Source organism: Camelus ferus, chromosome 2 (assembly GCF_009834535.1).
Source record: "Camelus ferus isolate YT-003-E chromosome 2, BCGSAC_Cfer_1.0, whole genome shotgun sequence".
NCBI classification, from domain to species: domain Eukaryota; kingdom Metazoa; phylum Chordata; class Mammalia; order Artiodactyla; family Camelidae; genus Camelus; species Camelus ferus.
In genome coordinates, this window is record NC_045697.1 from 79358915 (window position 1) to 79385879 (window position 26965).

A 26965-nucleotide genomic window follows, 5' to 3' on the forward strand; every position below is an offset into this window, starting at 1 on the left:
TATTAAGAAATTAAATACTTAGTACTTTCCACATGGATTAAGAGGAGGAGTAGTTTCATATAAACATCTCAGATTTATTATTGCTTTATGCATAGGAGTGGAGGATTTAGCTCAAACCGGAAGCAGATATGAAATTCATGGGGTAGGGGAGACTGAACAACCAACATTTCTTTGCCCACATGATCTTTTTCCAGCTTGTGTTGTCCTGGACACCCTCTCCTAAGAGGCTTACATTTAGATTATGGCCAACCTTCACTTGGTCATCTTTGATCCAAGGCCAAAGGTCATTCATTTCTGCTTTGGAGATTGATGTGGAAGTTATAGAATTCTGTATCCTGGAGATTAGGAAACCATTTTTGCTTTCTTTTTGAAGCAGTTTTGACTATGTAACTGCTTTAACAAAGATTGGATTAGCTACTATGAAATCAGCTTCCAATAATGAATTTATAAATACTCAGTTACATCACAGATGTCAGAGCCAGAAGGGGCCCTTAGAGATCACTGTCCAATCCCTTTAGTTTACAGATAACTGAAGTCAAAGAAGTGAAATGTAAGAACCAAATTTCTACATACTCTACTAAGAAATTTCAACTTCACTGTTTTTTAAAATCAATGTTTCTGTACTTTGGTGCTTATTATGGCAATTATCATTTAAATCCTGTTTTAAAACTAATCTTGTTTGCCCAGAAATTGAGTTCTTAAAAATCAAATTTTGTTTGTATTGAGACTTACACTTTTATGTCAGTGTTAGTGTATTCAGCCTCCTGTGATTGCTTAGAGTTTATGTCACTGAAATTGTACACACAAACATTGAGGGAAAATACAATTGCTCTACTCAATTTGATATAGGGAGAATTTCAGAAAAATGCAACTCGTTCTTCTACATAAGCAGGAAAAAGTTATAATACGACACACATAAATTATGAAAATTAGATACTGTATTTATACTTTAATCACATGAACAATTTTCTTGTTCTTCCAAGATGTAAATACATACTAGAATAAACTCTGTAGAATATACAAAAAATACATACTTTCCCCATGAAAATTTTCTTTATAATAAATAGAAGGAAACACGTGTGTGGCTGATCCTGATAATGCTCCGTGTCTGCTTAGGTTTTCAGTCTGTTGATTTAATTTTAATCTCTTAAAAGAATGGGGGAGTTCCTTCTCCCCTAAAAGGTCGAGATAAATAATGCATGAAGCAATCCTCCCTCCTGATTTTTCCCTTTTCCTCCACATTTTTCCTTTTGATAGAGAGTTCAGCCTAAATTTCCACGCTTGCATTCAATCATTACAAAGCCTACAAATTATACAATGACTTCTAACCTGGCCCTCTAACAAAACAACTTTTTTCCCCTTATAAATCATAAGAGACAGATGGCAAAATGGAGAAGAAAAAGGGAAGAGAAGAGCAGGACAATAGGCATTGTGACGAATCTGGGAAACAGAACAAAGTGCACATCAGAGAGAGAAAGTTTGGTTTGACAGGTGAAATTCCCACAGCCTGCAGAAAGCAATGGGAATAAAGCAGATGCCAGCCATTGCAAATCTGTGGATAATATTATTACCGGTAAAATAATTCAGATGCTAAGATACGTTTCTTTCTACTCGACATTAACATCTCTATGTAGAAGCAAAGGTGAAGAGATCGCAGGAACCAGTTGCATTCTCCCTGGGAGATTCACACGAACTGCACCGAGAGAGGGGAGGAGCGTCAGTCCGCTCTGCACTCTTTAGACATGCCACCTTCATCTCTTCTCAGCATCTTTTTAGACTTAAGGAGTCTCCCCGCTTCCAAACTCTACCATCCTTTGACAATAAGCTCCATCACACGCTCAATAAATTAGAGCCCATCTGAATGAAGAAAACCCTTAGCCCAGGAATGCAACAAACAACCGAGGAATCAGACCGGCTACAACTGCTCTGAAAAGCTAGATGGTTTCCAGGGCGTGGGAGGTGGGGGCAAGAGAGGGTTGGGAGGAATGCTTGACTGGGGACAGGAAAGGGAACCCACTAAGGCCTGGCGTGGGTAGAAGAGATGGCGGCTCTAGATACAGTCCCTAACTACGGGGAGGTGAGGTGCGTAGCGGTGTTTGTCGGTAGGTGGAGGCTGCCAATAGTCCATGTCTGAACCCGCCGGGCTGGCAGGAGATAAAGTGCAGCTGTAGGGAGAAGTGGAGTTGGAGGACGCGGAGGAGGACGGCGCGGGGCTGTTGGTGCAGCTCCACATGGAGGCAGGCGAAGGGCTATCTCCGCTGCTGCTCAGGCCGGCGCTAGCGCCTCCTGGGCTCAGCAACACCGTCTCGGAGAAGAGCGCCCCCGGCAGGCCTCCCCCGGCGCCCCCGCAGTGGTCGGCCAGGCGCAGGGTCTCGGTGAGCGCCCAGATGTAGTTGTGGGCAAAGCGCAAGGTCTCGATCTTGGTGAGCTTGGCGTCCTCGGGGAAAGTGGGGAGCACCTCACGCAGAGCGTCCAGCGCCGCGTTGAGGTTGTGCATGCGGTTGCGCTCGCGGTTGTTGGCCTTCAGTCTACGGGTCTTCTTGATGCGTTGCACCGTCTCGGCCGTTTTGGCTCCACGGGAAACAGCCCGCGCCCTAGACGGGCGCCGTTTGCACTCGTGCACCAGACCCAGTAGCCGTGTGGGCCGACAGCCCTCGGCTCCGCCCGGCGAGCCGCCCCGCGCCGTGGGCCCGGCCTCTGCCGCACGCTGCCGACGCGCCCCGCCCGACTCGCCCAGCTCCTCCTCTTCTTCCTCGTCGGCGCTGGAAGACTGCGGGGTCAGAGCAGCCGAGGCGGGGGAGGTCGAGCCGAGCAGCACCAGCACGTCCTCTTCCTCCTTCAACTCCAAGCTCTCGGATTTGACAAACATCCTGGAGAAGAGAGGTAGGGAGAAAGAACAAAATGAGATGTAAATATAAAAGTAGAGGCACGTTATTGGTGCGCGCACCCGAGAAGATTGGCTCTGAACGGCGCCAAGGAGAAGCGTAGTTAGGGAGGAAACCCCGCCAGGGATCTCCAAGCTCAGGAGCGCCCCTCGTTGTGACCCCATCGCCGGCCAGCTAGGTCCCGAATTCAGCGGGCTGTTCCCGAGAAGGGACTGAGGCCCCGCGACAAAGAGTCCGCGCGAGCAAAGGGCGTTCAGTTGTGGTGGGACAGAGTGCAGGAAACACCCTTACAAGTTGGAAGCCGCAGCGCGGATACTTACTTAGTTCGCTTTGTGTGCCTCGGCGTCGCTCTTACTTTGGCGTGTGCCGTGATTCTCCACGCAGCCGGGAGCGCAGCGCTGCTCCTTCTGCCCGCTTGGAAGCAGCGGGTCTGGCGCTACTGCAGCGCGGCTCCGCAGGGGACCGCTCCGACGGGCGAGTTTGCCAAGAGCCCCGGCGGCCGCGGCGACCTGCCCGGGTCTCGTGTGTTGTGGTGGTGGTGCGTGTCTGTCTGTCAGTCAGTCCCCGGCCGTGCGGCTCCTGGCACGCGACTCCCAGGCACTCCAGTTAAAGCGAAGCTGCTTGTGGTTCAGTGGCTGCGTGTCTGGCACACGACTCTCCTTAAAACCCCTTATATACCACCAAGAAAACAATCAGATCTGCCCCCAGGGCCCCCACCTCCCCCTACCCCCGGCCGCCGCCGCCTCCTCCTCCCCTCCTGTGCCGCCCCCCTCTTCTCCCCCGCTTCTCCCTCCCTGGCTTACTCTTTTCATTGCATTATCATCATTCATTTCTTTCTCTTGCTTCACCCACTTCCCCCCTCCCCTGGCCCTGCCATCCATCCTCCTCCTCCTCCCATCACCCCCTCCTTCCTTTTCCCCCTTTATCTAATCAGCATAAAATGGTTCTAAAGCTCCTGTTGGAGCTCGAGGCTGCGGTCGGACTGCTGAAGCCGTGGCGGCGGCATCGGCTCAAGCTGCGGCTGTTGTCGCCGCCGCTGCCCATTGTGATTGGTGGCTCGCGCTCGGCTGGAGCGTGCCGCTAATTTATTAATGAATGGAGGTCGCGAGGCGCAGCTGGCCAATCAGGGCGCCCCGGACTCCAGGAGGCCTGCGAGCCACGCGCACCGGAGCCGCTCCCTTTCAGCAGCTCATTAGGGGCCGGGGCGCTGGGGGGCCGGTGGGGAGACCAGGGTGACCGCCCCCGCCTGGATCCTCGCGGCTGCACCCCCCCCCCCCCCCCGCCCAGCGCTCGCGCACGCACAGCACCCGGCGCTGCCCGGCTTCCTAGCTCCCGGACGTTGGGATCCGAGGAATTAGTTAATGGGGGTCAGAATCCCGGGGAAAGCAGTTAGCCCTCTGGTGCTGCTGGATGCCTCTTGGCAAAGCTTCTTAAGAGCTGTATCAAATAGTAAACGATTTTAAAACGATTTTAAACTTATTCATTTGGTTAAAAGAGAAATGGGGTGCGGGTGGCGAACTGTGGGCACATGGTGTTTAGGTTCCAGAGAGGCTGCCTTGGGAGGGGGAAGAGAGAGGACGCTGGAGGATTCATAGAGGCGTCTCCAGCCAGGGGAGATCGAGTGAGGGAGCAGCTGATGGGCTTTAAGAGGCTGTGATAATAAAAGCCCTCACATGTTAGAGCTGAAGTGGACCTCTCAGTTTACCTGTGGCAAACTGAGGCACCGGACACTGATACAGGTTTTTGGTTTGGATTTGGTTGGTTGGTTGGTTAACCCCAGTATATGGCTGGGCAGAACCGCAAGGAGGCTTCCTGCGTGGGTGGCAGCGAGCGGAGCAGGCGGAGCGGCGGACTTACAGCTCCCTGGAGCAAATGGGCTGCCCTGACATTTCCATGACCTCTGCTCCGCGCTGGGGGGCGTTGTAGGGACATGGGGCCCGTCCTCCCGATTCTCCAGGCTTTTCAATAGGAAAAAAGAGCTGAAGGGCTACTGGACCTCGCAGGGAACTTGTTCTGAATTGCTAGACAGCCTCCCTCCCTCTTCCCCCTCCCCCTCCCCGCTCACGCCCACCCTCTTGTCGCTGACTTCTTAGAGACAATCAGCCCCCAGAAGTGTGTGCTGGGCTGAGTGTTAGACGGTGTACGGTGCACGAGTAGCGAGGATGGATCTGGAATCCAGTAGATTGAAGAGGAGTCCCTTTTGCAAATTAAGTTTAAGCAAGGCACAGTTGGAATGTTAGGAATTGAAAAGTGGCAAGAGAAAAAGAATATTGTTGGTGGTCTCTGACTCATTCGGATTGTAGGAATTGGAAACAGGTTGTATTGCAGAGAAAGGGGTGATGAAAGTGTTTTGGCATGGTTTTAATTTGTTTAATGTTTTCTGCAGGGAGGTAATGAGCAGGCTTAGAAGGCACAAAGTAAAGAAAATGAAAATTAGAATCCTGTGAAAGAGACTGTTATGTGCTGCAGCTGTCCAACCTCCAGACTTCCTTCTGTCTTGAATTTATTTGAACATTGTCAGGATTTTCACCTTGCTGACTGATATTTATGCTTTGCGTCTTCTCCCCTTTTAAAAACAAATTCACTACGTTTAAAAGTGTTATTTATCCAGTTCCCTCCTCAGTCCTTTCAGAACAGCTTAATTTCATTGGTCAGAAGTGCACCTTTTTTTTTTTTTGTAAATGAAGAGAAACGTTGAGTATTTCCAGAATACAGCATCTGCGTCTCTCACACGTTTTTGGGTCTCTGTCTCTTTATCATGAACTTGCAGGATAAGAACTTCATAAAAGAGTTTGATCAAGCAAAAGATGTGCTGGTAGTGAAAGACAACAGAAGTGCTTACCTTGCTTGCATGCACATGTTAGCATTATATAAGTGATGATCACACATTAGCATTTTATAGGTGATGATCACTGATACCAAACAAGTACTCTTTACAGGATTTTCCCAAAAGAAAAACCTCTAAGGTCTTGGCAAGCCAGGGTAAAGATGGAAGAAACATGTGGGAGTGAATGTGGGATTTTTGTGTTAATTTTGAAAGAAATGGAAGATGAGAAAGCTAGGTTCTGAGGAAATGATGGAAGACTGTTAAAAATAAACACTGGATGGGAGATACTATAGAGTGTCAGCTTTCAAATATCTACATCTCATTGCAGGAGTTGCCTGCAAAGAAAGACAAGCCTATAAGCTGATGTAATAGAAACAAAGGAAGGCTTATTTTAGTATCAGCAGAAACATACTTCTTAGGACAGGTTGTTTTAAATTTTTGGTTTGGCTAGGAAGTGCTAGGTTGATTTGATGATAAACTATATCAGAGGGAAGAACAGAATTGGAATCCAGTTAAGTGGAGGCTTAAAGGAAAACCTGATGAGCTTTGTTTGACCGCAAACACCAAGATCAAGCTGGGTCTAATGTTTAGTGCTAGTGAAACACACAATGGATTTCTTTAGTTGATTGTTAACAGTATTTGGGCATCTGTCTCCCCAGTTTTTATGTTCTTCCAAGATTTTATGTTTTTATGATGCACTGAAAGGGTACATGGCTTTCCTTTGTCAAAATCCAAACTTTCTATACTCTGTAAGAAGTTAACAACACATATTTAAGTTTATCCTGTGCAGATATTTAGTAGCAGTAAAATATTATTAGGGTAAATTACACATTTTTGAGACTGGAAATTTCCTTCAAAAGGAAAAAGTATGCCAAGAAACTTAAGCTTGACTTAAATCAGTTTCTAATCTATGTAAATATGAAGATATCATGGAGTTTATATAATTTTATTTTTTAAATAAGGGCTTTGGGTGTATGCAGTGGTGTGAGATTACTGTGCAAAGTGCAGGCATTAAAAAAAGTCACCTTCTATGTTATCTTGGAATTCTAAGGATTTTGATTGTTTGCATTGTAGCCTTGAAAGAAGCATCACTCGGTAATATTTCTGGAAATATTTCCCACTATGGAGAGAACAAGCTAACACACTAGTACAATCCAGAAGCCAGCCATTCACACTCAGTTGCAAAATTCTGTTTGTTCAGCATTTTGCCCAGTGTTGCTGACAGAAAGCAATTTCGATTGGTACTCAGATTTGCAAAGACGTGACCAACGCCAAATATCCTTAGCTGGACTCTTCTAGCACTCTTTGAACTTAAATTCAAGAGGCACTTGTGTGGTCTCAAAGATTGTCCAGATGAAACGAGGCTGAAATGTTATGCGAAGGGGGAGGGGAGCGCGTGAATAGCGTCAGTGAGTTTGGTGACCGAGGGCCGCTCCTGTCCATTGCGTGAACTGTCCTAAAGGGTCAAACTGTTCATCTTCAGCCCCTCTTTCAGTGTGCAATCCTACTTTAAGAGAACAAAAGCTCAAAGCAGGCAGTTATCAAGAAATGGGAGCACAGTGATTTAAACTCATCCCCAAGCCTTAGAAAGAAAGGGGGCCGAGTGTGTGTAGGGAAAGAAAAGTGAAGTAAGGGGGGGGGGGGAAGGGGTGGAGATCTTTAGAAAGTCTTTGTTGTTTCTAAGAAGCTTGAACTTTGAGACGACCCAAAAGCCCTAAAGTTTAGGGTAGGTGTTGCTGTGGGGCCATAGACTACACCCCATCCACACTTCGACCTCACAAGTTGGCCAAAGAGGGCAAATGGCCCCCGCACCAGACTTGCTGTTGCAGGTGAAATGTGTGCGGGTGGGGGGCCCGTGAAGAAGGGAGATTTTCCCAGAGAGAACAAGAGCAAAAGTTTGCCTGCCCAGCAAGCCTGTCTCGCGGTTCACTGTAAACCACCCTGCCCTCAAGGGGAAGGAGGATCTGTGTTCCGCTAAAAGGACAGGATGACGTGTCTGCCAAGGATGGCTTTGTAGCCTAAATCCTAATCCTCGGGGTGAGCTCTCAGAAAGGCTGAAAGATGGAGAGAATAAGTTAGCCAGTTTTAGTTCTTCACTAGGGGCTGAGAACGCAGTTTCCAGAGCCGGGGAGGCCGGGGTGAGATCCATTATCTTTCCCCGCAGAGGTCTCACCAGGTCGGAGTTCGTTACTGGTGATGGTGAGCACTGGGAGCCAGTGTGAGCTCGGAATTTTTGGCGGTCCCTTTCTGGGGAGCCAAGGAAGCCAAGAGCGATAACAGTGTAAACTCATGCCTCACTTTCGTACTGGACCCCTGCACGGAATTCTCAGTTTCGCTCTCGTTTCCCCCTCGGATCCTACCCCAGGAGGATTTGTTAATCTAGTCCTCGCAGGGGTCCGCACTGGGTCGCTCAGCCGCGCCAGCTCCTCCCCCTTCCATATTTGAGGAGCAGCAGGGGAATCAACCAGAGAAGATGCGAGGCAGAGAAGATCGTACACCCCCCACTCCCATTCCCGAGACCGTTGTCCTCAGGTTACAAAGTGTGCTTAGGTGCCCGAAGCCCAAACATTCAGGAGATCGAGTTTGACGCCCAAGGTCGTCTTGACGGCGGTGAAATCCGCCTGGCAGGTGCTGGAAGGCTCCTCTCCCCTCTGGAAAGGCAGTGCCCCGCAGGCTTCTCTTCACTCCTTATGCGACCCGCTGCCCAGGCGCCCCTTTTCTTTCCCACGAAGGAGAGAAGTCACTGTAGGAAACGTTGCCAATCTCCGCCAGCTTTCTGATTGTTTTCCGCAGGTAAGAGGAAAAGAACAGCCGGAGCGTGAATGGGGGGCTAGGGGCCCACTGGGGAGATGAGCCCCACCCCCACCCCCCTGTGCCTGCAAAAAGGGACATTGGCTATCCAGGGGAAAGTGCAAGAAAGAGAGCACTAATCGCTGAACCAGGAGACAAACACGATTACTAGCTCCGAGCCTTGAGTCAGAAAGTCTCATAGACTTTAAGATGTTAATCCCCAGCATAATCCTTCCTTTGGCGTGTAGGAATAGTGCAGCCACAAGAGTTGTTTTGTTATTTATATTGGCGTTTAATAAAACTCAGCCAGTGGTGAATGGGCTGCCCACTCTCCAATGGTAATTAATTCCCTATTTCAGTGACCCAATTGTCCTGGGACAGAGCGGTGGGCCCGTCCCGGTGCCCCGTCCCCCTTTGTGCCGATACACGGCCCTCGTGCTTCAACAGCTATGGAAACTCATTCTTTTGATGTCATTCAAGGAGTTTTCCTTGGGCATCTTCTAAACTTCAAGGACCCTTTTCTTTCTCCTTTTCATGAAAAGCAGTGTGAGCTTGACCACCTCTGTAGAATTTAATGATTTGGTGAAAGGACCCTTTGGGGTTTGTGTAAGGAGTTAGGCAGAGAGAAAGGAAATTTGGCAGCCTGCTCCCTCGCACGGACAGTCCCGAACCTGGAACACACAAAACTCATTCAAAGCAATGGATAAAGATCTGAAAGCTGATTTTCCTTCTCCTCTTCCCACTCAGGAAAAACATATCCAACCCCCCCCCAAAACCCCACTGAATTCTCTTCTGGAAATTAATTGTGTGGTTTGTTGGGGAAAATAAGTTAAAATCTTCAGCAGAGAAAGTTTTTTAACCTGTATCTTAGGGAAATAAGATATTTTTCTACGGTAAAGCATATTCATCCAATTATCCTTCCTTTCTACATTCAGAATATACTTAATGGGCACTCAGTGTATGCCAAGCAGCGGACCAACCCCTGGGAACAGTGCCACACATAAGACAGACACCATTCCTACCCCCATGGAGCTTCCATTCAAACGAGCAAAGAAACTGTTGCATGTCAGAAAACCGTGTGTAATGTAGACGGTGTAATGCAACGCAGTGTCAGGAGAGGGCACGGCTATGTTTTATTTTCACGGATCTAAAACGATACTTTAGGACACAAACCACTCGGGGTGGTCTCTAGTGGCTGATTTATTCATTATTTCATTCCCCCATATATTTCTCGAGTGCTTCCAGTGTGCGAGGCAGAGCGCGCACAGCACGGAGAGCGAGCCCAGCAGCTGCGCCTGCCGGGCCTTAGTGCCAACAGCGCGATAACGCAGCGCCCATGTAACAAACACTCCCCCAGCGGCGACCGCCGCGGCCGGGGCTCCAGGCCGGGAGGGGGCGGCCGCGGCGCGCAGGGCAGCGCTCCCTGCACAAGTAGCTCTTCTATGTCTTTATACGCACTTCCAAAAAAACTTCGCAAGTCACAGAAACAATTCAGAATTCAACTAAGAAAATACAGAGTGAACCATATGGCCTGGGTGGCTCGAGTCGGCTGCATTTTACTCCAGACAAAGAAGGGATTGAGAGTTGAAGGAAAGGAGAAAAAAACCAACTTTCCGGCTGATGAAGCTGTTGTCTGGAGGCAATGATCCCAAATCTGAAGGCTTTATTCCGGCTCCGACGGAGACGTGATATGTCATATGATTAGCATCTTTCATATTTACAAGAGTGGTATGGGCTGCCAGTCTTGAGAGAAAGGCGAGAGAAAGAAGGGGGCATATGCTGAAATGGATTTAGCATTTGAAAGAGAGAAAGGAGATCGGATAAATACACTTAAACGAGGATTTCGTTTTACTCCTGTTGAGTTCTAATGGATTGTTGATTGAGATTTTAGGGGCCTGGAACCGAGGTGTCAGCAGTAATTTAAAGAAGGCATTCAGTCCTCTAGCGCCTCTTTTCTCCATTTCCCCCTCTCACCCCTCCCACCCTCTCTCATTTACGCCTTCAAGCAGTACGGGGGCGGAGAAGGCTTTTAAAACAAAACACAAAACAAGATCTTACGCGGGCAGGCGATAGCCAAGGGAGCTGGAGCGCGGATGGGTTTGGAGGAGGCGCCCCCTACCGCCCGCCGCGGCCCTGGGGTCACGGTCCCTTCCTGTCGCACCTGAGCGTTTTCATGTCGCACCGCGGCTGCGGCATGCTGGGCGGCGGCGAGGTCCTGGCGCCCTCTGGCGGGGCCCCGGTCGGCGGACAAGGCCCCTGCGGGACCCGCCAGCCGCCGACACCCTTGGACTGCGCGTGGCTCCGCAGTTCTTCCTGGGACGCCCTCTGGGACCTTCACTTGCAGCTCGGCTGCTGCTAACCTGACTCAAAAGCGTCAGTGGTGGGCGCCTCCTGCCGAAATAAACAAGCCGTTAAGACGCCTCCCCCGGTAGTTCTGTGCCTGCCAAGTCCGAGAACAAGCGGGCATAGACCCCGAGACTTTTGTTTTGAGGGTTTAGCTATTCAGCAACTAGAAGTGACGCCAAGACTCAGTAGGTTGGGGTAAAGACTTGGACTCCAGGCTGTTAAAGATGCTCCTGTGCGCTTGTCGGGGCCACACTAGACCTGTGTTATATAATGTGTGCAGGTAAGCGTTTCTCCTCAACACCCAGAGCCACTTCCCAGATTCATTCTCTAGACTGCTTGTCGCTCCCCTGGTATTTTTAAAAAATTCTATTCCGAGTTGGTATTTGATGCTCATTTTAGCTAGACGTCATGTGTCTAAAATGTTGGGGGAAGGGTCTGTGGGGCACAAAGTGTCAGTCGCCTGAGGCCTCATCCCCTGGATCCAGACGCCCAAATTCCTATTTCCGCTCCGCTTCATCTCTTTCCTGCCAAAATTTGCTTGTTCTTAACTCTGTCCGGCAAATTGTGTTTTCCCGAGTGTCAAAGGGAACTTAAGGACTTACCACTTCAGGGCTTTAGCTGTGAGTCAGGCTGTCCACGTTTACCAACAGTAGAGACTGACAAATAAAAGTTCCGCTGCGACACCAACAGTGTAGGCTTAAAATCATATTTTGATGGATTTTTTAAAAATCATGATATAATGCTTAGTATGACCCCAGTTTGTGGACGGTATGTGTCTTTGAATGATTGGAGGGAAGTAGAAACACATACATTCTGGAGAGAAAAATACAGTGCTTATCTTTCTGTTATTGGGTAGTGGGAATTTATATTTTCTTTGTGTTTCCAAGTAAATTTTACATTTATCATCAGAAATTGTTATTTAAAAAACAAAACAAAACAAAACAAAACACTGGCCTTCTAGAAAGTGCCTGTGTCTTTTGTAGTCTTCATTAAAGACTGGAAGTAAATTTCTGATCAGAGGTGGCTGCAGTGGGTTGAGTTCTATCATGGTACTCACCCACAGTGGAAATTAAAGCCCCAGAAGCTGGACCATTTGGGTTGACATGGGATACTGGATCTTAAAAACAAACATTTAAAACTTGTTCTGTATTGGAAATATTATTTGTATAGGACAGAAACATTCAAGGCTAACTTTTAGATTTTACTTTTTGTTAAATCAAAAATCCTGGGGTTGGACAGAGAAAGGAAAGGTCCTCAATGCTCTTATTTTCTCTATTCTGGGTAAATCACATCTTATTTTCTGAGAGAGATGTGATCACATCCCAGGAACTTGATAGGTTTCTAAAGAAAGATTTTTTTTTTTTACCACTATCTGAAAGTAATATATTCCTTTATTTAGTACTATTTGCTAACAGGAAATTATTTGGGTCTAATCTTTCTTAAATGTGTTTCTTGACCAGTCCTCAGTAGTGATTAAAAACTTTCCTCCTCTGTTATTCTGTGCTTGACAAGATGACATCTAAAGCTTCTATTTTAAAAATAATGAGGATCCAGAAAATGTTTAATTCTGAGTCTTGCTTTCCTATGCTTTTTGGATTTTGGCTTTCTCTGTTGAAAGAAGCCATCTTTACCCTGAAGGAGGCCACTGTGGGTTTCTGTTTAACTCTGCATTTTTATAGCACCAATCACCACACTGATACTATGATGTATTATTGGCTGTGCCTGAGACAGCAGGACTGAGAATAAGAGAAAGGGAAGGGTTTGCAAGAGGATAATGGCATTCTTCTCAGCAAATTCTCTTTTTCTTCCAGGGTTTTTATTTTTGAGGATTTGAGAGTTCATTTTCTCTTGAAGGAAAAGAAAGTATAATCTTGCAATGCATTTTGTGCAGGAAAATCAAGAAATATTTTCATGGAAATTGGCTACTAATAAATTCCGAAAAAATAAAGCAGGCTAGAAATAAAAACTAAAACTTTGTCAACATTAACCCAAACTTGAACTCCTGTTAATGCCCTAAATAGAACATAGCTTTTCCCTTCCTTTTTAAAAATTTCCCAGCTATGGAGCCTCTAATGTGTCCCTAAAAATTGGAAGAAAATACACTTTTATTATTTGCATGAATCTGGTGATCTCCATTCTTAAGCTACAAATTATTTGAGTTACATTGGATTTGAGACACTATTTCTCAGGAAACGAGTCATTGCAGGTTTAAGGACATTGTTTTGGAGCTAAGTGCATTGTTCTTCAGGATAAACTGCTGGTCACTCCCAAAGACTCACATGGTATTTTAGGTTCTTCTCTGAATCTTCCTTTGGCTCCCAGTCTCATGAAACTGGCATCAACAGCGCCTACTCTTTCCCATGCTAAAGCTTGGAAACAATTCATTTGTTCAAAATAAGCTAATTACAAAGTAGCAGCTTATTAAAATAGCAACCTATTCCTTTCCTCTTATCCTAAAAGCTCAAAGTATTTTTCTTTTCCTCACAAAATAGGGATGAAATAAAATAAGTCACAAAGAGTTTTTAAATAATAATGAACAAAAACATATGCAAACACAAAAATAAGAAGTCAGTAATACATTCCTTGATTCCAAGCACTTGGGCAAGAAAGAATACCTGGGTGGTGATTTCAGTCTGCTAGCAACTGGAAATTCTGATTCAATATTTAAGAAGAAATAATCTGTATCTGTAGAACACAGAATGAATTTAATCATTGTAGAGACAAGTCAAAATTTAGGTCAGCGTGGCATTCACAGGAATGAGGACCATCACTTTTTCCTTTCCCTTGTCTTTACTGATTAATATTAATTGGACGGGACAGAGTTGTTGGCTGTGCCAAGGCTGTGCAGATCAACAGCTGTGCTCTTGACAAAACTATTTTCTAAAGAAATGATTTCTTCTGCAGTTTTTTCTTCGTTTAGTCTTTCCTCATATTTTTAGGTTGCAGTGAGTGGCCAAAGGCAGCACTTTCTGAAGTGCTTTCTTAAAGGCTTATTTGTGTCTGATGCCTGATGAAAAGTGAGGAGGTAGGAAATGCTTCTTGTGGAGGGGAAGCAGACCTGAGTAAGTCCAGCACCGCTAGGGAGGAACTCATATACAACCATGAAAATAAAAAATTACTAATTAAATAATAGTACAACTATAAAGGTAATTCCATCCAAATTAACATTAATTTGATGTGATAGATTTTTTGTATTTTCCCCCAAAGGACTTCACCACATGCATTTCATACAGCCTGCCACTGTGTAATTTCAAGTTTGGGTGCCTTTGGTATCACATCAAATATTGTAGATGGTGCCCACCACTTTGCTCTTTTACATGTATTGAGAAATCTGAGTACAGTGTCATTCGGCTGTCATTAATTGTCAACAAATGATGTATATACAGAGGATTTTTTAGGGCAGGGAAAATGTATGATACTATAAGGGTGGGTATATGTCATTATACATTTGCCCAAACCCATAGAATTAGGATGTACAACACAAGAGTGAACCTAAGGTAAACTGTAGACTTTGGGTGACTGTGATGTGTCAATGTAGGTTCATCCTTGGTTTAAAAAAAAGAAGTATCATTCCAATGAGTGATGTTAAGTGGGGAGGCTATGCATGTGTGGGGGCAGGAGGAATATGGGAAATCTCTACCCTCTTCTCAATTTTGTTGTAAACCTAACTGCTCTAAAAATAATAAAGTCAGAAAAAAAAAAAAAAGAGATAAATTCAAAGGAATCTCCCCAGAGTGTAGAAACAAATCAAAGATACAAAGAACAGTAAGGATAAGATATTCAGAGAATCAGTCCAGAGTCCATCATCTGACTGGTAGGAGTTTCAGAGAGAATAGAGCAAATAGAGAAGATGAAATTATCTCAGAAGTGAAGGGCTGGTGGACAGATTTAAAACAACAACACACTCCATATGATAGAATATTACTCAGCATTAAAAGGAATGAACTGCTGATACATGTAATAACATGGAGACAACCCTAAATGTGCTGAGTAAAATAGTAGACACTGTATGATTTGATTTACATGAAATTTTAGGGCAGGTGATACTGATCTATAGTGACAGAGTAGATTATTGGTTACCTTGGGTGGAGGAGGGATTGATTGAATTCATGGGAGTTTTGCATGTTAGAAAAATCATTCTGGTGGGAAGAGTGACTGGAGACAGTGACTTGCAGGGCTTATTAAGGACATAACTTCTGGGCCTGAGGGACCTGTGAGATCAGTTATCATAAATGTGTTGTGGCACCCATCTGCACATTAGTCTAATTTTCTCTAGAGCACCCAGCAGCCCAAGTGTAAGAAAATGGGAAAGGATGTTTGGACTGATCCATGGTTAGAATTTTATCAGCTGGAAAAACCTGCAGCAAAGAGGCAGTGCATGGAGGCAGCTGAGTAGTTAAACTTGATGGTGTCTGGACAGTCAGGAAAAAATAAAGGGAGACTGGTGGGTTAACAAAACAGTAAGGAGACGGAAAGTGAGGGATCATGATGGAGCTGGAACGTATGTGCTGGAGAAGTGAGGGAGAGGCTATGGTCTGTGGTATGTTGGGGTAATTTATGGTGATGACAAATCCTAGGCAATTTTTTAAAAGTGTGGACAACGTCGAAGGAACCCTAAGATATGCTATTCAATGAAAAAGACAAGGTACAGGAAGATGTGTATAGTGGGCTATTGTGTAAGAGAGGAGACCATTTATATGTATGTACTTGCATGTTAGTGAACTATTTCTGGAAGGAAATACAAGAACCTATAATATCAGTTGACTCTGGGGAGAAAAACTAGGTAACTAGGGGACAAGCAGGGAGGGACACTTCACTCTCTTCCCTTTTGTTCCTCTTGAATATTGACCCCTGTGTATGTTATTGCCTATTCAAAAATATATAAATAAAATTAAACAAAAAACAAGGAAAAAGGAAGTAAATGGTATAATGAATAAAAACAGAACACAAAATGAGCTATTCATGCTCCACTTATAAAGGTAGGCTTCAAGCGTATATATGTTTAGGCACATGTGAACCAATACTGGATGGCAAGAGAAACAAGCCGTGTGTGTGAGTGTGTGTGTGTGTGTGTGTGTGTGTGTGTGTGTGTGTGTGTGTGTGTTTTAATACAGAAGAAAATGCTTAGAAGGCAATCAAAAAAAGAGAAAGAAAAGCAGATTACCAGACATTGTACATGATATTATCCAGTGGTTACACACTGAGCACCTGCTGTGATGGTGCTGGTCTTGAATTATCAGTGCAAAATATAATTCTGGAGAGCCATTGGCAATAACGTTGTATGTGTGGCTCTTACACAGTATGTTCTCTGTTTTGTCCTTGGTTCTTCATGTTCAGTCAGCTTGCTTATAGAGTGCGCCAGCACATAAAGCAAGTCTCATGCAACGTCTTACACTTTGCCTGATGCCCTGATCCTGTACTCATGTGATGTCACCACGTGGATTGGGAAGTTTATCATTTTCCATTCCAAACACTGTGATACCTAGAAGAAGTCACAGGACAGTAGGAGATGTCACCTGATTTTACAGACACACACACACACACACCCATCTGTGGCAGGAGACCTAGGATCTTTTCATGCCTCAGAATTTGTCAGCCAAGTGTCTACCCCCATGCATATCCATCCCTCTTTTTCTTCTCACTGCTTTACCTGGTCCTTAGAAATCTGGCCTCTACCTCAGAACCCAGAGCCTAAAAGCCTGACACTGACTCTAGCGGTAAGGAGCCTGAGGATGTAGGGGACAAGGCATCTGAGCTCCCAGCACATCATGGCCATGTTAGTTCTTGGTTTATTTAGAAGCATTCATTCCACGAGAATGGCCAGAGAAGCCTGATTTTCTTATCTCAAGAATTCCCCCGGATTTCTCCATCAGGGAGAGCTTTGTCTTGCCCCCATATAGGGGTAGAGCGATATGTAACTAGTTCACCTATACTGCATGCCTGAGGTGGCAAGTAAAACAAGGTGCACATATCTGTTCCAGAATGAAACAAGCTGCTCTCCTTTAACATAGAGCCACCCACAGTGTAGATGCTCAGTGAATGCACTGACTTCAGTTGACCCAAAGAATCAGTTCTATTCCAAGAAGCCACAAATCCATCATAATTCAACCAATAAAATCGACATACTTGAAGTTTTTATTTTAAAAGAAGCAATAAGTACCTTAGGAAGTCTTCTCTACTAATTCTTTAACCTGAAAGCTGACTGTTCCCTGATTTTTTTCACACACACACTTTTATTTACTATATTATCAACTCCAGATTTGCCCAATTAGAAAGTAGAATAGTAAGGGATATCGATAATTAAGAGACTAACAGAAGACTTTAAAAAATCAACCTAACTAGTGTTTCAGGATGAAAGGAACTCAGAAGTTTGCAGAGATATTTGGATTGTATTTTTCCTTTACTTTATAATCAAGTCATGCTACTATATAAACCAAAAACACAACTTGAATTAAACATACGTTTCACTCATGACTAATTACAAAGCAGGCATTTCAAATCAGTGTTGAGCTAATGTTTTTAGAACAATTATTTAATTTTCAGGGCCCAATATCTGTCGAGTAAATCACCAATTTCCATTTCATTCTTATTTAATATAAAAAAATCAAATTAGTATAAAGCTATTTCACAGCTGTCTTTAAATTAAACCACAGTCAAGAGTGTGCAGCATTTGGGGCTTGTTTTGGCATCTCCAAGTCAAACATTCTTTTTGTCCAAATATTAAAGAACAATACCATAGTTATGTTTTATTTTGAAGTTTTAAGGTGGGCTTCATAAACTCAGATTTTAACTTGTGATTTTTCACAAGTAACCTAAATATTGAAATGCATGTTTCTAAGGACAGGGGTTGGCTGCAGAGTGGAGAAGAATAGGAAACATAATTATTAGCTTTTAACCAACTTTTGATAAGAAGAAAAGAATCACTAGCTCAACTGTTTCTACATTTTTATTAATAATCCATTTTTCTTCATTAAATCCAAACGCATCTTCTCATAGCAAATGTAGAGCTTCAAGACCTTCAAAGAAAAGTTAATAATCCCATTTTTTAGCAAAATTTATTTACCAGGAAGGTATAGATTGTTCAAACAAATTATTAATGAAATGTTACATAATAAATGAGCCAAGTTAAATTAGCAGGAAATGAGTCTGGTTGGTTGGGTCAAAGAGGACTGTAAAATGTTTGGTTTCTGTGTCTTTGACGGTTTGCTGAAGTGATGTGAGGTGTCATGCAGGCAGTGCAGTGCCGCAGAGGAGCCTCAGCTGGGTTAGTCTGGGTTCCAGCCCTGCCTCTGACTAGTTATGGTAGATTAGCTGGGTTACTTCAATTCCTCTGACCTTTGGCTTCATCATTTATAAAATGGGGAAAATACCTATTCTTCTCCCTAGAAGTCAATGTGATGTTTGTGAAGGAATCGGAAAATACCTAACACACATATCCTGTGTAAAGTAAAAGCAACTGAGTGTATTAAAGCCTAGAAATTTCATTCTGCTTTATTATGTGATGCATAAACTACTAGACCTTTTTTGTAATAAAAATCTAGAGAACATTCTTATATAATTCTGTCACTCACTGAACACAAGATGGGAAATGTTGTTTTAATCTGATTATTAGCTATAGATATATGATGGCTCTAGCTGTAAAACTGGCCTATTATTTTAAGTGTATTGTAAAATTATAAGAAATTTTAATATTTGATGTTTATTGAATGGGTTACTCCTTAAATTCAACTTGTGTCTATCAAATACCTTTGAATTTGAAATGAAAAAGATAAAGCAAGCATTAGCCTGGGTTTTGGAGATTTTTCTATGTCAATTATTGTTATGGGAGTTCTGGTCAAGATGGCAAAGGAGTAGGACCACGTGCTCGCCTCCTCTCACGAACACAGCAGAACCACAGCTGACGGCTGAGCAACCATTGATAAAAACGACTGGAACCTACCAATGAAGATCTTCTTCAACTGGAGACATAAGGAGGGAACCACAGCTGGATGATAGGAGGGGAGTGCTCGTGATATGATCAGGTCCCATACCAACCCACAGGCTGGAGAATAATTACTTTTCAGAGATTCAGCCACAGGAGTGAGAGTTCTGAGCCCCAGGTCAGGCTCGCCAGCCTGGGGTCCGGCATCAGGAGGAGGAACTCCCAGAGCATTTGGCTTTGAAGGCCAGTGGGGAAGCAGAGACCTTGCTGGTAAGGAGCGCACACAGAGCTCCACAGGACCGGGGGAAGCAGAGACCTTGCTGGTAAGGAGCGCACACAGAGTCTCACGTGCACTGGGGCCAAGGGTGGGAGTAGTGATTTCATAGGAGCCTGGGCCAGACCTGCCTGCTGGTCTTCACTCATTTCTTCTCCCCAAGGCTGTTACAACAGAAATGGAACAAGGGACAGTTACTGCTCACTTCTTATTTCCTTCAAAGACTAAGAGGAGCCAGGGAATGTAGTTTCTTAAAAGATTAATTTAATAAATCAAAACAGTCTTCTGATTTGGTGGTACTGACCATTGTACAGTTGTTTTTGGCTCATGATCTATTTTGAGCAAAAATATAGTGTCTGAACCCTGTATATTAGTATGAACTTTATTTCTATTTTCAAGAAGAAAAAGGCTGGGGGGAGGGTATAGCTCGGTGGTAGAGTGCTTCCCTAGCAAGCACAAGGTCCTCGGTTCAATCCCCAGAACCTCCCCAGAACCTCTGTTAAAAAAAATAATAATAAAACCTAATTACCACCAACCTCCCCCCAAAAAGTATACAATGTTATATGTCAACTATGTCTCAATAAAACTTTAAAAAATAAGAAGGAAAAGGCCGTAACAATATTTTTTTTAACTTTAGCATTTCTTTCTTTTTTTTCTTTTTTGAAGTGTAGTTGATTTACAACGTTAGTCTTAGGCATACATCAAAGTGATTCAGTTTTATATATATATATATATATATACACACACACACATACACACACATCTCTTCAGATTCTTTTCCATTATAGCTCATTACAAGAACCTGAATATAGTTCCCTGTGCTATACAGTAGGTCCTTCTTGTTTATCTAATTTGTATATAGTAGAATGTGTCTGTTAATCCCACGTTCTGAATTTATCCCTCCCACCCTCCATCCCCTTTGGTAACTATAGTCATTACATAATTTTTTTTTTTCTGGTTTTGGCCTTTTCTTTTTTACCTAGAGAAGTTCCTTTAACATTTGTTGTAAAGCTGGTTTGGTGGTGCTGATTTTCTTTAGCTTTTGCTTGTCTGTAAAACTTTTTTGATTTCTCCGTTAAATCTAAGTGAGAGCCTTGCTAGGTTGAGTATTCTTGGTTGTAGGTTTTTCCCTTCCATCACTTTAAATATATCGTGCCCCTCCCTTCTGGCCTGTAGAGTTTCTGCTGAATAATCAGCTGATAGCCTTATGAGAGTTCCCTATATGTTATTTGTTGCTTTTCCCTTGCTGCTTTTAGTATTCTCTTTATCTTTAATTTTTGTCATTTGATTGCATTGTGTCTTGGTATGTTCCTTTGGATTAATACTGTATGGGACTGTCTGTGCTTCCTGGACTTGGGGGACTATTTCCTTTCCTCTGTTAGGTTTTCATCTGTTATCTCTTCAAATATTTTCTCAGGCCCTTTCGCTCTCTCTTCTGCTTTTAGGACCCATATAATGTGAATATTAGTGTACTAGATATTGTCCCAGAGGTCTCTTAAATCGTCTTCATTTCTTTTCATTCTTTTTTTCCCTTTTTTCTGTTCAGTGGCCGTGATTTCCTCCGCTCTGTCTTCCAGCTCAGTGATATGTTCTTCTGAATCATTTAGTCTGCTATTGATTCCTTCTAGTGTATTTTTCATTTTAGTTATTGTATTCTTCATCTCTGTTTGGTAGTTCTTTATATTTTCTAACTCTGTTGAAAATTTTAACTTCTTGCTCTGTGCATCCATTCACCTCTTGTGTTCTTTGATCATCTTTATTAATCATTACTCTGAATTCTTTCTTGGGTAGATTGCCTGTCTCCACTTAACTTAGTTCTTATTCTTGGGTTTTGTCTTGCTCCTTTGTCTGGAACATATTCCTCTGCCACCTCATTTTGTCTAAGTTGCTATTTGTATTTCTATGTATGTGGTAGGTTAGTTGTTTCTTGGGCTTGAAGAAGTGGTGCTCTGTAGGAGTCACCCTATGCATCCCAGCTATGTACTCCTCCCTCATCACCCAAGCTGTATGCTCTAGGCGTTCCCCTTAGTGGGCCTGCATGGGTCCTTCTGTTGAGGTGGGCTGACTGTGTGGGTGGTCTGGTTGGCTTGATTGGACCCTAGTCTTGTTGATCTGTGGGTGGTCTGCCTTGCAGATGCTGCTGGTTATTGTTTAGTGGTGCCTGGTTACAAGGTGGTTGGTTGCTGAATCCTTGGGGATCCCAGGGCTAGTGCTGGCTCACTGGTGGGCAGAGTCAGGGTCCTGAAGACTCTGGGGCTGTTGCCCACCCACTGGCAGGTGAAGCCAGATTCTGGGATTAATGCCCATCTAACGGCAGACAGAGCTGGTTCCTGGAGTCTGGCTGCAGGGACCAGGAATCCTAGAGCTTGTTTCAGATTATTGGTGGGGATGGGGCCGGGGAGGAGGGGTTGGTTGCTGACAGTTGGACTGGGGTCTGGGGTGTCCCAGAGGTTGCATTGGCCTGCTAATGGGCAGGGTCAGGGCCTGGCTGGTCCCAGAGTAGGATCTGGCCTGTATTGTGGGATCCTGCTTTTCTTGCTTCTGGTGTCTGCACCCTGGTAGATGAGGCTTATCTGGAGGTTTGTGTAGGCTTCCTGGTGGGAGGGGCCGGTGCCTGCCCACTGGTGGGTGGAGCTGGGTCTTGGCCCTCAGGTGGGTTGGGCCATGTCTAGGGGCAAGTTCAGAGGTGGCTGTGGGCTCTTAAGTCTTTAGGCAGCATGTCTGCTGATGGGTGGGTCTGTGTCCCCACCCAGTTGGATGTTTGGCCTGAGCTGTCCCATCACTTGTGTTTGCAGGCTGTTGGGTGGTGCTTTGTTCATGCTCATGAGCTAAGATGTTAGCCACCAGCTTCAGCAGTGTTCATGGCTAAATGTTCCACCAGTCCATCTGCCACCAGTGCCTGTGTCCCAGGATGAGCTGAAGCCCCCCTCCCCCCGCCCCGCCTCTCCAGGAGACTCTCCAAGACCAGCAGGTGGGTCTGGCCCAGCTCCTATCAAATTACTGCTTTGCCCCAGGTCCTGATGTGCATGAGACTTTGTGCCCTTTAAGAGTGAGTTCTCAACAACAAAAATAGATAGGTGTAGAGTTTATGACTATAGAATCATGAAGTCTTGTGGTTGGAAGGGCTAAAACAACAACAAACAAACAGTGAGTTCTCCATTCCCCCCAGTCCTGTGGAACTCTCGCAGTTTAGCCCTGCTGGCCTTCAAAGCCAAATGCTCTAGGAGCTTGTCTTACCACTGCTGGGCCCTGGGGCTGGGAAGCTCAGAACTCTTTCTCACGTGGGGGGACCTCTGCAGGTTCTCCCATATAATTATATAATTATTCTCCAGTCTGTGGGTCGCCCACCCAGGAGGGTGTTGAGTTTGATTATATCCAAGTCTGCCCCTCCTACCTGTCTTGTGGCTCCTTTTTTATGTCTTTCATGGTGGAAGACCTCTTCTGGTAGGTTCCAGTCTTTCTCATTGATAGTTGTTCGGCAGATAGTGGTGATTTTAGTGTGCTCATGAGAAGTGAGCTCAGGGTCTTTCTACTCTGCCATCTTGGCCCTTCCCTCAAGGTAAGTATTTGACACTTACAGCTGACCTGTTATCAGAAGTTGGAAGAGTCATGAGCTGCAGGGATGACAGAACTGGACTGAAAGCATGTTTGGTGGACTACCTCTGTAATGCCATTAGAAATGGGCAGGCATGCCCACCTGAAAATAAAAAGACCCTTTGCTTTCCTTTATGATGTTTTCTGGATCAAAAATACAAGATCTATACTGACTAGGAAATGGAGCAGCCATATTTCTGAAGTGCCTTTTTCAGTGATAGCTAGGATGGAGGCTGGGCTCACTCTCTACAGTGGAATATTTGGCAATGACTGGAGACAGCTGTAGCTGTCACAGCTTGAGGGGAAGGGGCAACTGGCTTCTAGTGGGCAGAGGCCAGGGAGGCTGCCAAACATCCTGTCAGGCACAGAACAGCCCCCTGCAACAAAGAATTATCTGGCTCAAAATGTCAAGAATGCTGAAGTCGAGAAATCCTGCTCAACACCATCTAGACCTCTTCCTACATCATTGCAGAAATCAGAATTCCTTAAAAACTGAGAAAATGAGAGGCAGAGGGGATGGAGGAACTAATGATAGTGTGAGCACTGGTGCGGAAGACTGTATTAGAGCGGTTTTAGATGAAAACCAGTAGGAGTCAGACCAGGAGCAAAATCAGTCTGCCATCCAGATGTAGATCTGAGATGGAAATTCAGCTGTCATCCAAACAAACAGGAAGTGAAGCTGAGGGCAATTCCCATTGAGTTTAGATAGCTCTCATATGTAACAAACATATCCTTAGATCTGTAAAGCCTCAAAAAGATGTATCACCTATACACTCTCTTTGGAAAGAGTTACTTGAGACCTAGCTCCAGCTGGCCAAGAACATATTGATTCAAGAAATGAAAAATGGGGGAAATTTGGGCAGCAGCAGTGATGAGTCCAGTTGAAATATGTGTTGTCAGATTGTACAGCTCAGGGGTAAAGCATGGCTCTCTAGTGCTGCCTTCAGCTGTGTCTCACTCAGTGTGAGGACTGTTGGGAGTCACATCTCCCTCGTCACAGTTTAGATGAATGCTTAAAAGAGCACCTGCTGTTGCAATCATGAACACATTTTGGACAAGGCTCAGAGAATTACAAGTTTTGTCTGTTTGTTAGATTTATTTTTCTCCCAAACAAAAGCAGAGTTTTTCTCAGTTTTTAAGTTTCATAAAGGTAGACTGGTCATTTTTTACAGTAATTCAAATAAGCCGTTTGCTGCATCTTTCAAATGAATATTAACTTGGGTCACAGAGATTTTTTTTTTAACTGGTAAAAACATAAATTCATTGATAGTAGTTATAATCAAGCCCTTGTCATTTCCCTATGTAGAATGAGTAAATGTTCCTTTGTTAATAATGTCGAAAAATCACACAACAAATGGTTTAACTAATTTACATATATAGGTATAGAATATAAGCATAGGAAAAAGACTGAAGCAATATGTTAGCAAAGATTATCTCTGGGTAGTGAATCTCATGTGCTTTTTATTCTCTATTGTATACTCTTCTATATTTTGCAAATTTTCTATAAGGAGAACGTATTCTTTTTATAATATTTTAAAATCTATTGTATACTATATATACCAATAGCTACTGTGCAAATAAATGCACAGGAAAAAGATGAGAAGGAAATGAGGTAGTCCATCATCCATCCATTCATTCATCCAACAGACATTTATTCAGCACCTGCTAGATCAGGTCTGGTCTGGTACTGGCCATGGCCCCATGTTGAGTACAACTATCTCCAGGAATGAATTTTTAGTTCATTTCTCGTCTTTCTTTTGTACTTCTTAAAGGCTTTATTGTGAATGTTTTTACTTATGACAGGGCATTGTATTTATTTTTAAAAGATTCTGACAGAGCTGTAGTTTAGAAAGGAGTGTGTTGGTGTAACTGTGTAGACACGTTCTAATAGATGGGCTTTTGAGATAATCACTTATTTTTGAAGTAACACTGGTATTCCCCTTAAAGGCTTTCCCCTGCTCCTTATAAAATTCATTTCTTTAGCAAACAGAAGTCATAATTTTTTAGAAAAAATTTATTAGTAAGACTTTTACATTATCAACAAACATCTTAATAAACGTAATTAAGTTTTTGAAGAGCAAATTTTTTATATGTGTATAATTTTATTTAAATATTGTACTTTTTTAATAATAAGGGTTTTCAGGTAATAAAAATATGAAAATGTATAGTGTAAAATGAATGTGAATTTATATAAATACAAACTATACCACGTCTTTTTGTGAATGAGATTTATCTTTTTCACTCTTTTTCTTCTGTTTTTCTTCTGCTTGTTTTTCAAAATAATCTTTAAGCAGATGGTTCAGCTGTGGTTCATACTGGCTTGCATGCTGCAATCCGTCTTCCCTCCCTTAGAAAGACAGGAAACATGAGACAACTATGTTCTACAGTGGGCTCCATGTCAGCATTGCAGTCACCTCCCACAGTGGCAAATTCAGAGCTGTTTCTTCCTGAACCACCCCAAGCACTAACCCAAAAGTCAGTTTTAATTCAAAATGCTTGAATTAAACACATTTTTATTTTACCTTCACAGTGTTGAATCACAAGGCCCCATAGTCGATTTTTCCTCAAACAGGCTAGATTTCCCACAATCAACAAATGCCTTCTTCCTCTGGTCAATGCAACATTCATTCTTTTTTCTGAGTCAATAAACCCTACTTGTCTTGTCCTTACGCAGGACAGAATAACGATCTCCTTTTCAGCTCCCTGAAAAGCATCTACTGTGGACACTTGCACAGCTTTCATGTTAGGATGGTCAAAGTCCGTGGCACTGAGTAAATGACAAAGCTATGGAGGAAAGAAGACAAGGACCATGCAGTGCACAGATCATAAAGAACCTGGGCCTCTCAACGTGCCCACAGTAGCCACTGTAATTTAACAAATAGCGGATAATTTCATTGTCACAGAGATTTGGCTAGTTTCTAAAATGATAGGTAAATAACCTGATGATAATATAAATTATGGAACAAAAATCAAGGTGATGTGTTATCTATTGCTGGGAAACTCATTTGGATATGCTAATTTAGAGTTGACTAATAATGAAACATGAAAAATAGTAAAAATAAATATAAATAAAAACTAGTTAGAAGTAATTGGCTTGTGTGTACATTAATATCTGGTATCTATCTTTGATTTAGTGATAAAATACAATAATAATGAAAGAACATTTCAGAAAACAGAGATTCAATCCCATCTGTCCCAAAACACAAAGCATACACCATATTTCCTTCCCTCTAATTTGTTTATTTGCATTTTTGCCCCAACAGCTGTAAACTGAATTTAATTAAACCTTGTTAGGTTTACATTTAATTATACAGAAAAAAAGCCAGACCAGACAAAAACCTGAATGCTTTTTTAATAATTAACTACATTCCCCAAAGTTTTTCAAGCACCAAACCAAACTACTACAAATGTAATATCAAGTATTGTAATATAAGATTATATTTAATATAGGGTAAATATAATATGTAATACAAACCTTGTACATCTGGGATCTGTATAATGTTATCACTCCAATCATAGAGCCTGCTATTCCACTTGCAACCAGTGATTGAATCAGCTTGAGTGTAAAAGCAGCTTCTGCCACATTATGAAAGCTGTTATCTCTTTCAATCTGGAATAAGAAACAGATCCTAAATTATATTTCCCAGAAAGGCTATGGAAAGACCAAGAAAATCACACAAATAATAACAAAATTAAACCAGGAAACTAAACTGTGTTGACTCTCATCACCATTAATGTCATTACCTGCTCCAGTCCTTGAACGTTATAGAAGCACAGGGTTGGTAGCCATTCCAGTAAAGGGCTCCTCTCTGTTTCTGAAACACCATTCACGAGGCTTCCTTCGTAAAACAGATCATTAGCAACAGCACTGATTATAGGGTGACAACGGTACTGGGTTCTCAATAGAACTGGCTTGTGACCCTAAGGAATTTAAATGCAGAAAAATAAGAAATTAAAACAGCATTTTTTCTCCTAGGGGAACAAAATCCACAACAATATTTTAAAGCTTAAAAATATTGCCATATTGTACACTTAGTAAATGAATTACAACCATGATAAAACAGACTATAAATAGAAATAATTTTTTTTAATTACTAAAAATATTTTCATGGTAAACTTATTATATCAGAAAATTATAAAATATAAAACATCAGATCTTAGACTTAGTGTCTAATAATTAGTTTGGCATCAACACTATGCTTTCATAACCTATAAGGAGTTGGCCTAACACTAAATTGAAAAAAAATCTTTAAAAATTTAAAAACTGTTGTTGATGACTCATTTATTAACTTTCCTCCTTAGGTACAAGCCATTTTTCATTCTGAATC

At 43.2% G+C, this 26965-nt stretch overlaps 2 protein-coding genes and 1 long non-coding RNA gene across 7 annotated transcripts in view; all 3 read right to left on the reverse strand.

Moving 5' to 3' along the window:
* Nucleotides 1–2042: 2042 nt before the first annotated feature.
* NEUROG2 (neurogenin 2) lies at nt 2043–3571 on the reverse strand. Its single transcript, XM_032462147.1, has 2 exons — nt 3206–3571; nt 2043–2870 (listed from the first exon to the last, which is right to left on the reverse strand). The coding sequence occupies exon 2, from the start codon at nt 2867–2869 to the stop codon at nt 2051–2053; it is 819 nt and encodes a 272-aa protein (XP_032318038.1). The 5' UTR covers nt 2870; nt 3206–3571; the 3' UTR covers nt 2043–2050.
* A 6113-nt stretch (nt 3572–9684) lies between these two features.
* Nucleotides 9685–11618, reverse strand: LOC116658004. The gene is made up of 2 exons (XR_004313211.1): nt 10561–11618; nt 9685–10245 (listed from the first exon to the last, which is right to left on the reverse strand). It is a non-coding gene; the product is annotated as an uncharacterized LOC116658004 (long non-coding RNA).
* A 12693-nt stretch (nt 11619–24311) lies between these two features.
* ZGRF1 (zinc finger GRF-type containing 1) overlaps nt 24312–26965 on the reverse strand; it is a 59044-nt gene continuing 56390 nt past the window's right edge. For 2 of the 5 annotated variants that reach the window (XM_032462166.1, XM_032462174.1), the window contains exons 26-29: nt 26382–26558; nt 26113–26247; nt 25160–25421; nt 24313–24984 (exon numbers count right to left, since the gene is read on the reverse strand). In XM_032462166.1, coding sequence (XP_032318057.1) covers nt 24839–24984; nt 25160–25421; nt 26113–26247; nt 26382–26558 — 720 coding nt within the window. In that variant the 3' untranslated portion in view covers nt 24313–24838. Of the gene's footprint in view, nt 24985–25159; nt 25422–26112; nt 26248–26381; nt 26559–26965 lie in introns of all 5 variants that reach the window. The other 3 variants (XM_032462176.1, XM_032462192.1, XM_032462184.1) reach the window with 3 other exon arrangements.

Bases quoted from the DNA above. Each gene is read 5' to 3' on its own strand.
- NEUROG2 (XM_032462147.1), bottom strand. From the start codon at position 2,869: ATGTTTGTCAAATCCGAGAGCTTGGAGTTGAAGGAGGAAGAGGACGTG.